This window comes from Orycteropus afer, unplaced genomic scaffold (assembly GCF_000298275.1).
Source record: "Orycteropus afer afer isolate SDZICR_OR568_19922 unplaced genomic scaffold, OryAfe1.0 scaffold00154, whole genome shotgun sequence".
NCBI lineage: Eukaryota > Metazoa > Chordata > Mammalia > Tubulidentata > Orycteropodidae > Orycteropus > Orycteropus afer.
Window position 1 is genome coordinate 2,770,804 of NW_006921741.1, and position 10,553 is coordinate 2,781,356.

Genomic DNA, 10,553 nt, shown 5'->3' on the forward strand with positions numbered 1-10,553 from the left:
ATAAAAATCTTAAATTTCCTCATCTTTGGCTTTGGTGGTTGGTGCATAAATTTGAATAATAGTTGTATTAATGGGTCTTCCTTGTAGGTGTATGGATATTATCCTATCACTGACAGCATTGTACTTCCGGACAGATCTTGAAACATCCTTTGTGATGATGAATGCCACGCCAGTCTTCTTCAAACTGTCATTCCCGGCAAAGTAGATCACATGGTTGTCTGATTTAAAATGGCCAAAAGCAGTCCATTTCAGATCACTAATGCTGAGGATATCAATCTTTATGCATTTCATTTCATTTATGACAACTTCCAATTTTCCTAGATTCATGCTGCGTACATTCCATGTTCTGATAGTTAATGGATGTCTGCAGCTGTTTCTCTTCAATTTGAATGGTGCCACATCAGCAAATGGAGGTCTCAAAAGCTTTACCTTATCCATAGGACTAAGGCTGGGTTTACTCAGATGATGCAGCTTTTTCCCAGTTCTATTTTGAGAGCCTTCTAACCTAATGGGACTATTCATAAAGTTGTGCGGTAACGTATCAAACAGTGTTTCTTTGCTATTCATAAGGTTTTCCCTGGCCAATTATTTGAGAACTCCACAGCCTCTTCCTTCTTCCTAGTCTGTCTCAATCTGTAAGCTGGGCTGATACCTGTGCACCATGTGCATCCCGCTGGATCCCTGTGGCTACATACTACTAGTCTTTAACAGAAGAAAGATCATTTTAATTCCAAAATTTATAATTACAGGATTTTAAAAAACAAATAAATGGACTTTGTGGAAAAGCTAATTTGATTATTCTTCATTTTGGTTTTAGACAGATATGACTGCTATTTTCATTGTATGGATGGAGGTTTGTGGAAGTTAAGTGATTTTCCCAGGGTCAGAAAGTGGTAGAGGTAGACCTCAAACCTTAGTCTACTTGTCTCTAGAGCTCACAGAAATTCTCCATCCCTTTTAGTCACATATTTTTAAGATGAATAAAGTTTTATATTGCTTGGTTTTCATTTAAAAATGAGAAAATTGAAATAATTCTTCCTAGCTAGAATTTTAAATCTGGCAGGGCACCCAGCTTTTCTGCTTAAAACTGTGTGATCATAAGCAAGTTCCTTCATCTCTTTGAGCTTTAACTGCTACAGCTCTCAAATGACAATGAAAGCTTTGCTCAGTGTTTTTCTGAGGGATTAAATGGAGAGTATATGTAAAATTGCTAGCAAGAGGCCTAGATGATCCAGAGACCTTAATGAATGCTAATTCACCATGAGGCCTAGTATGATAAAATGCCATTTTCAAATTAAAATCATATCAAATATTAGTTATAGAAGGAGAGCAAATAGATCATTGCTCTGGCAGATAAAGGTGCTATATATTTACACAGTTCTTTAAAAAGCCATGAGGATTATCTTTCCCACAACATTTATATTAATTAACAGCATAGAGATCAAATTTTCAGCATAGGGGGAAGTTTATGTTTGATTTATACCACAGATGCACATTTGCAACATCTAAACATTCTATTCCTTGGCTAAAGATGTAACAAGCTACTCCAGCAAACCTGAAATTGCAAAATAAATGGAAACTGCTTAATCATTTAAAAAGAAATACCAAAAGAATGAAAAGGCCAAAGCATGCATGTGTACCAGTAAGGAAAGTTAACTGGCAGATGTCTCCTGTAATTTTTTTTAAAGGCAGACAAATGGCTTCATTAGACAGGCAGGATATAAAAATCGAAACAGTTCCTGTCTATTATTTTTACACAAAAATATGTAGACATAAAGTATATGTATCTTTATGTAATCTTATTTTTGGTAACCGTATTACTCATTGAGAAAGCAATTTGTAGAGTTATTTGCAAAGTATGGACTTGTAAAAACAATGTAAACCTCACCTGTATCTGAGTGTATGGGTTTGAACGTGTTTGTACGAGGATGGAGAAGGTATGAAAGATTCATGCCAAGCTATCATGTTGAGGTCATGATGGGCTGAGGGAGTCTGGGGAAGATTTTTGTTTCTTGAACATCTTTTTTTTTTTTTTTTAAACCAGCTACAATAAGCCTATATTAATGTATGACAAAAATATTTAAAATTGAAAAAAAAAAACTTATTAATTCTTTTATTATTAATCATCTAATATTTATAGAATATTCAAAGGTAATGATTTAAGTAAGTTAACTGGTCTTCTCTGTGACCTATCAGACCTGACTTTTTCAGAGGTACGCTTTTTAACTTTGGCATCCATTGTGGGATTAGCTTTGTGTTTCTGTGCTCTGGCCTAGAACCTTGCTAGTCCCCTTTGGCATTACCAAAAAAAAAAAAAAAAAAACCCACCAAACTCATTGCTGTCGAGTTGGATCTGACTCATAGCAACCTCTCCTTGGGTTTCCGAGGTGGTATCACTACATAAGTAGATTGCCCAATCTTCCTTCCAATGAGTGGCTGGTGGATTGGAACTGCTAGCCTTCTGCTTAGCAGTTAAATGCCTTAGGCACTATGCCACCAGAGCTCCTTTGGCATTAGCAGGATATATTAAATTCAAACCATTTAGTATTTTCTTTTCTTCTTTTCTTTCCACTGTCTACAGTTATTATACCAGGGAGGAGGGTTTATTGAACTGCAAATTCCATTGATTTGTGGCTGACCATTAGCTAGAATATGAAATTAGAGTCAAAAGACCAAGGTTTTGAGTCCTGGCTCTTTCACAACCAGGTATTTGATATTTGCTATGCTACTTCTTTCTTTTTAAAATTCAGCACTAATTTTTTTTCTCCAGTAATAATAGAGAGTTGTACTCCCTTACAGCACAACTTTAAAGCTCAAATGGGTCATATATGGAAAGTCTTAATAAATTGCAAAGTAATGGATAGGTGTATACAATATTACTATTGTTCCACCAAGACTATGTGATTTTGCTTCCTAAATGGAGGACTATGACACACTTTTACAAGTATTTGCAGATTTCCACCTGAGCAGGACTACAATAATTTTGAATGAATTTCAGAAGTTTTGTTGGTCCTCAAAGCAATGTATTAGGCAAATGTGATTACTTCTTTTTAATGACAGCAAAACCCAATTCATCAACAAGCATATCTGACCTGGTGTAGTCATCTTCGACAAGCATGTGCTTTGGAATTGGCGAATACCTTCCTGGAGAGATGGGTGGCAGGGAGGTTTTGTATTCTAAAGTGCCATTGTTGCCAGAGAGTAGATGGTTTTCCATCGGTGGAGAATAAGCTAAGGGGTTAAAAAAAGAAGAAGAAGAAGAAGAAGAAATCTTTTATATGGATGACTCAATGATGTGTTGTTATGCTACAGTTCAGAGAGTGTGTTAAAAATAGGTTTTGCTACATGCCAGGGATTTGTTGTCCTCCAAGTGAGGGGAATTGTTGTTTGTTTATATTTAATACATATAAGCACGTGGTGACTTTTAGGATAGAAAAGACTTCACAACAGTTGTATCTGTAACCTCACTAGTATAATAAAGCAAAGTGAAGAACTGGAAGAGATATTCAGCACACAGTTTCAGAATGATGTTCAATTTTCTACAGAAATAAAAATGTTAACTTTCTAATTGCAGAGCTCACATTCTTTTCACATTATTAATATCCAATTATCAGAAGCTCCTAGAAGCAAATTGCTCTGTAAGACTTTCTCTCAAAATATGCTACATTCTCAGAGAGATGTCTCCAGACCAAGAACTCTGGTCTTCCTTTTCCATTACTTCAACCTAACTCAGACTCTCATCATCTCCTTTTAAGCTACTGAAAATACTTTCAAACCATTATCTCCTACTAGTCCTGCCCCCCTGCAAAATCTATTTTATACATTGAGATGAATTAAACTGTCCTGAAACCCCATTCTGGTCATATAGCCCTCTTGATTACTCTACATTGCCACTACTGTATTGAATACCGTATAAATATTCTTTTAAGAAATCAATCTGATATCTCCATGACTTGTGCTATGGTTCCCAAATGAAACCTTTGCTTTTCTATCTCTGTTTCTTTGTTTCAGTATATCAACTGCCTAGAATTCATGTTTCCTATGCTTTCTCTAGTGCTAAAATCTCACCATTCTTCAAGGTACTCTTTAAATGTTGTTTGCATAAAGATATTTCTGATCATCGAAATACTAATGTTATCTCTTCCTCTTGAGTTCCCAGAGGACATTTATTTTAATCTCACATACCATAAACCTCTGTCTTCTTCTGCCATATATTACTGTTATTTATTGGAAATAGCTTTAAAATATATCCTTGAAGGCCATTATTTTATCTTCTTTGCATTCTACATATTACCTTACAAGGTGTTAGGCACCTACTGAACTTACTCAGTATGTATTTGTTGAATAATTAGAATGGTTTTGTTCTCTCTTTCCTTTCTTTGACATTGACCTTTTATGCCCTTCATGAAATGACTCACAGAGTCTCAAAACTGATCTTCATAAATTTATCAGGTTTGAAGAAGTATGGACATTAAAACTCTTTTACATCCTAAGGTAAGGCTAATCAGCTTGCAGACTCTTTTTCAAAGAGATATATTTCAGGGCAAATAGTTTTACTATCATCATTTAAAAAGTAATAGCTAACTTAATGGACAGGTAAAAAAAATATTCAACCCTTAAATTTCTCTCAAGAGGAACATCTGAATCTGAGAGAGGTTAAACAACTTGCTTAAAACCACAGTGCTAATTAATGACAGGTTCTGATCTATATTTTGAGTTTCAAAACTGGAGTCTCAAAATTTCAGAATGAACAAGCTTACTGATGTTGACAAAACTGTCCCTTAAATCAGATCAGGAAAATGAATTGCTTCTAAATCTAGTCCCCAAAGACAGAAACTTAGATAAAATTTTTGTTAACCTATTAAAGAGAGAAAACATGGGCTTAAGCAGCAATGAAATTCATGTATACCCCAACATAGTGTGTTATAGTTAAACCTCCAACTCACCCCTACTACCATAGTGAATGAGGAGTTCCTCCGGCTTCTCTACCAAAATAACAAATTTAGGTAAAGGTAAGGGCTATGGTGGGATTGAAGATAATGAATTCATCAATGAAGCACAAGATCCTCTTCCTCACAAAGAAGCATAGAGCTATCTCTGGTCTAATTTATCTGCCGATCTTTTCTAGTCTGCTATTATACAGATCTGAACTAGGAGGAGAAAATTTTATGGCACAAGAACTATCATACTTTAGGGATTTAATAGCTTTAAAAAATGTGTTACCTCAAAACTATTATAATCACACTGCCCCCAACATATACCACAAACCTTTGCATATTGGTGGACGCTTCAACTTATCAGGTTGTCCCATCCCTAAAATACAGGTAAGGGTCAGATAAGGCAATCAGAGATTAAAGTACAGGATATGCCCTGTGAAGTATTTCCTGAGGCTAAAAAAGGGTGAAGACTTTGTCTTGAGGCTAAGCAAGTCAATACTTCTGTGGAATTACAATTTTGCAAACCAGGCATGCTATTAGAAGATGCCACTGAGTGTGGTACTTACAGTGAGTAATATCAGGTGGACCATAAGGATCAGTCATATAAATTGTGGTGGGTTTGCCAACTTTTAAATAAACTACATCTGATGTGTTCTTCAAAATTGCTACCGCCTCTTCGTGTGTTACTTCTTCTAAACTATAATTGTTTACCTGGAAGGACAAAAAGTTAATATTATTGTTAATTCCATGTAAATAAAGAGAAATATTCAGGCAATAACTCTTCTGAAATTATGACTTTAAAGATTAAATTACAATGATTAAAGTCCAGTTTTTACGCAATAACTGATAGAACAGATGGATTAACAGCATCAGCGAAAGCAGATAAGGTACAGTCACTGATGCTACACAACAAGGTTGTTTTTTGCCTTTTTACTTATGAGAAGGCCATGCATTATAACGTAGTTATGGGAAAAAGACATGAGGGGTTACGTTTTGTCATAATTTTTTGTGATTGTAAGAGTAAAATATATCCATTGAAGAAAACTAGAAAAGAAATGGAATAAAAATCATCCACAATCTCCCTACTTGGATATGTACATATATGTATATTTCTGCTCCATACATGTATAACTTTTTCTTTGCAAGACTGTGATTATATCATACACACTGTTTTAGAACATGCTTTTTAAAACAGCAGTGACCCTTTGTCCACATCATCACTTCAACAACATGACTTTTATTTTCTGCAGAGCAATGTGTTCATGGCTGTAACAATTTTTTTTTTTTTTACTTATCCCTTACTAATGCAATGTCCTGGGTGCTTTGGTCATTTCTTCTGGATAGATTCATAAAAGTGGAGTTGCTGGGCCGGACTACAAGATTATCATTAAGGTTTTTGATACTTATTCCCAAAGTGCACTCTGGAAACACCTGGTTTATCTTCAAACCAGAACTACATAGGAGCCCTCATTTCCCTAGACCTTCATCAAATTTTGACTTTACTCATTTTAAAAATCTTTCCCATCACAATGGGAAATCTTTTTCCTCACATTAAGAGAGTCTATTTGCCAAGGAAGGAGTACTAATGTTGGAACATAAGGCTTCTCAGGTGAGCAGGGTCAAGAATACTATTTGCCACTGTTTTCAAGTAATTTATTTTGTTGTTGTTGTTAAGAATATACACAGCAAAACATACACCAAATTTAACAGTTTCTACATGTACCATTTAGTGACAATAGTTACTTTCTTCGAGTTGTGTAACCATCTTTACTCTCCTTTTCTGAGTTGTTCCATCCTCTATTAATATACATTCACTGTCTCCTAAGGTTCCAATCTAATTATTCCACCTGCTGTTGTCAATTAAAAGAGCATGTTTGTTCTTAAGAAGACTTTAGGGGATATTTTTGGTTTAAAGTTTAAAGATGATATCAGGGTATAGTTTCAGGTGTTCATCCATCTTCCATGGCTCTAGAAAGTCCAGAGTCCATGAGAATTTTAAGTTCTGTTTTATTTTTTCCCCCTTTTGATCAGGATTCTTATATGGACTCTTTGATCAAAATATTCAGCACTGGTAGCTGGGCACCATCAATTTCTTCTGGTCTCATGGCAAGGGAGTAAGTGGTTCATAGAGGAAATTAGCCACACTTTCTATATCCTCCTCCTATTCCTGACTCTCCTCCTTCCTGTTGTTCCATGCCAATAAAGAGTAATTATTTTGCCTTTCATGGCTGCTTACAAGCTTTTATGACCCCAGACACTACACAAGTAATTTGGAAGTAAAACAGAAATACCAAACACATTAGGCCAAATAACTGAGATATCTCATGAAACTATGACCCTAAACCTCCACACCAAGGAACCAAATCCCATGTGGTGTTTGGTTGTACACAAGCAGCCTCAGGCAGCAACATTTTTTTTTTCTTTTTCTGTCCCTGTTGTCAATACATCTATCATACAACTTCTGCCAATTCAACTTTTTAGAGGTATATAACTTATTTGGAGAAATTGCAATAGTGGCATTGGTTTTAATAACTCCTCTATTTTTATTGCAAAGAAAAGCCTATGATAAAAATGCAGTTCTTACTTCATGGTGTTGGCATTACAATGGCTCTCTGAAATACTTTTCTGAAAAAATTTTAAGGTAATACCTGCAGAGAGACATAGTCTTTGAAGAAATGACAATAAATATTCAGGAAGTATTTTGAATATGAAGGCTATCTTTATTTGTCTACTCTTTTGTTATCGAGTGATTCTTTAGTTAGTTTCTGCTGAAATGATGTAGAATTAAAATAAATGCACCATGAGTATTGGATTGGACTCATATAGTATGTATTCTTTGTGCAATCTAATTAGCACTTTAGTTGTATAAGACTTAGTAGCACTGCTATAATATTTGCTTTATGTCATATAAATTCCATGTGCCTGTTGATCCCGGGATGCATACCACAAGTTAGGTACCCTGTAACTGGAAGCAATTGACCCTGGCTATTTTGCACAAATGCTGACTACAAGATCTTTGTGTTGTATGGTCCTCTATTGGTTCTCATGTCTTATTCCTAGACAAATGATCTTTTGTATTTCCAAATGTATTTCCAAATGATATTTTGTATTTCCAGTGTGTAGTGTTTGTTCATTAACTGATCAAGTCTTCACTGGGTACCTACTATGTGCCAGACACTGTCTTATGTACTAGGGGTATAGTGGTACATAACAAAAGTGATATAATCATAATCATTTATTTTTATATCAATGTCCATATTACACTCTAGGAGCTCTGGTGGTGCCAAAAAGACAGAGAGGCCACATCTTCTGACCTCCTCTAATCCCACAAGAGGAAGACCATCAGTAGACCAAGGCCTATTTCTGCAAGGCCAGACATGCCACCTCCCTCCAGCCCTTTCACAAACCCTGACACTAACCATTCCTCCCGTAGCACCCACCACCTCTCTGCTGGGTTCAGCAATTTGTTGCAGTGGCCACACAGAACTCACAGATTGTGGAGTTTATTAGGGAAAAAACAGGCTACAATTCAAGTTCAGAAACATGCTCAGTCTCTCTCAGTCCACCATCTCTCAGCCAACAGCCTCTCTAAGATTCTCTCCCAGCAGTGTGTGTCTCCCACTTCTTCCACCAGTTGTGTCTCTCATGTCCCTCTTTCAGCATGTGTGTGTCTCTCAGGATTGCATTTCTCTCAGCAGCACATCTTTCTCAGCCAGAAGTCAGAGAGACTCCTTCTGCCTCTAGAAGGCCCTCTTTTGCGCCTGGCAGAGTGGTCAAACTAACCAATCCCAACATCAGAATTCTAAATATCTGAGAAAGAAAGAACTTCCCAGAAGATTGCTTCTTGCTGGTTCAACAGAAATACCCCAAGTGGATAACTTTAACAATCAGGAGCTACTCAGATGCTCATAGCAAATTCCATCACGAAGTTTACAAAGACTTATGGCTAAAAAAGCCACATTATGTAATTTACTACACTGCAGGTGGCATAGTGCCTAAGCCATTTGACTGCTAACTAGAAAGCTGGCAGTTCAAACTCACCAGCCACTCCTCATAAGGAAGACTGGGCAATCTACTTCCATACATATATCAACACAATCAAACCTCACAACCACCAATAAGAAGTTAAGAAACTTGCCCAAAGTCAATGAGACAATAAGTGCAAGAGGTAGAATTCAAAGACAGGTAATTTGGCTCCAGAGACAATGTAGCCTATGTTGCTTCTCCAAGATAGACAAAATCCCTGATTTCATGAAAACTACATTCTAATAGGATACATTTATGTAAAGAATGGACAGAGAATAGACCTATACTGAGAGAGAATTTAGGAGCTCTCGTAGCATAGTGCCTGAGGCATTTGACTGATAACCAGAAGGTTGGCAGTTCAAACCCACCAGCCACTCCTTGGAAGGAAGATCGGGCAATCTACTTCCATAGTAATACTGCCTTGGAAACCCAAAGAGGGTTTGGTGCTATGAGTTAGATCCGACGCATTTTTTTTTTTTTTTTTTTGAGAGAATTTATAGGGGCTGCAAGTATAAGGGTGCCATGGTGATGCAGTAGTTAAGCACCTGCCTGCTAAAATAGGTCTGCCATTCAAACCCACCAGCTACTCAGTGGAAAAAGATGGGGTAGTCTGTTTCAATCTGTTTCCTAGGTGTTAGTGAGCTGAAATGGGCTGCTTTTGGCCATTTTTAATCAGACCACCATGTGGTCTACTAAGCCAGCAATGACAATTTGAAGAGGAATGGCATGGTGTTCATCATCACAAAGGATGTTTCAAGATCTGTCCTGAAGTACAATGCTGTCAGTGATAGGATAATATCCATATGCCTATAAGGAAGACCAGTTAATACAATTATTATTCAAATTTATGCACCAACTACCAAAGGCAAAGAGGAGGAAATTGAAGATCCTTATCAGTTTCTGCTGACCAGTCAATCAAGATGTGTTAATTATCATTAGTGATTGGAATGCAAAACTTGGAAACAAACTTTTTTATTTCCACCAGTAGTTGGAAAATTTGGCCTTGGGGACACAAATGATGCTTGAAATTTCATGATAGAATTTTGCAAGACCAATGACTTATTCATTGCAAAGACCTATTTTCAACAACACAAATGGCGGCTATACACGTGGAATTTGCCAGATGGAATACACAGGAATCAGAATGACTACATCTGTCGCAAGAGGCAGTGGAAAAGCTCAATATCTTCAGCCAAAGCCAGGCCAGGAGCTGATTATGGAACAGACCATCAACTGCTCACATGCAAGTTCAGCTTCAAGTTAAAGACAGTTAAAACAAGTCTACAAGAGCCAAAATATGATCTTTAATATATCCTTCCTGAATTTAGAGACCATCTAAAGAATAGATTTGATGCATTGAACATCAATGACCAAAAACCAGAAAAATTGTGGCATGACATCAAGAACATCATCCATGAAGAAAGCAAGAGGTCACTAAAAAGACAAGAAAAGAAGAGAAGACCAAAATGGATGACAGAAGAGACTGAAACTTGCCCTTGAACAGAGAAGAGCTAAAGCAAAAGTAAGAAATGACAAGATAAAAGAGCTGAACAGAAAATTTCAAAGAGCAGCTTGAGCAGACAAAGCCAA

The 10,553-nt window shown here is 36.6% G+C and overlaps 1 protein-coding gene across 1 annotated transcript in view; it reads right to left on the reverse strand.

The window, feature by feature from the left end:
* DLG2 (discs large MAGUK scaffold protein 2) overlaps nucleotides 1–10,553 on the reverse strand; it is a 1,122,948-nt gene that overhangs the window by 707,116 nt on the left and 405,279 nt on the right. The window contains exons 7-8 of the mRNA XM_042781713.1: nucleotides 5,504–5,648; nucleotides 3,093–3,231 (exon numbers count right to left, since the gene is read on the reverse strand). Coding sequence (XP_042637647.1) covers nucleotides 3,093–3,231; nucleotides 5,504–5,648 — 284 coding nt within the window. The remainder of the gene's footprint in view (nucleotides 1–3,092; nucleotides 3,232–5,503; nucleotides 5,649–10,553) is intronic.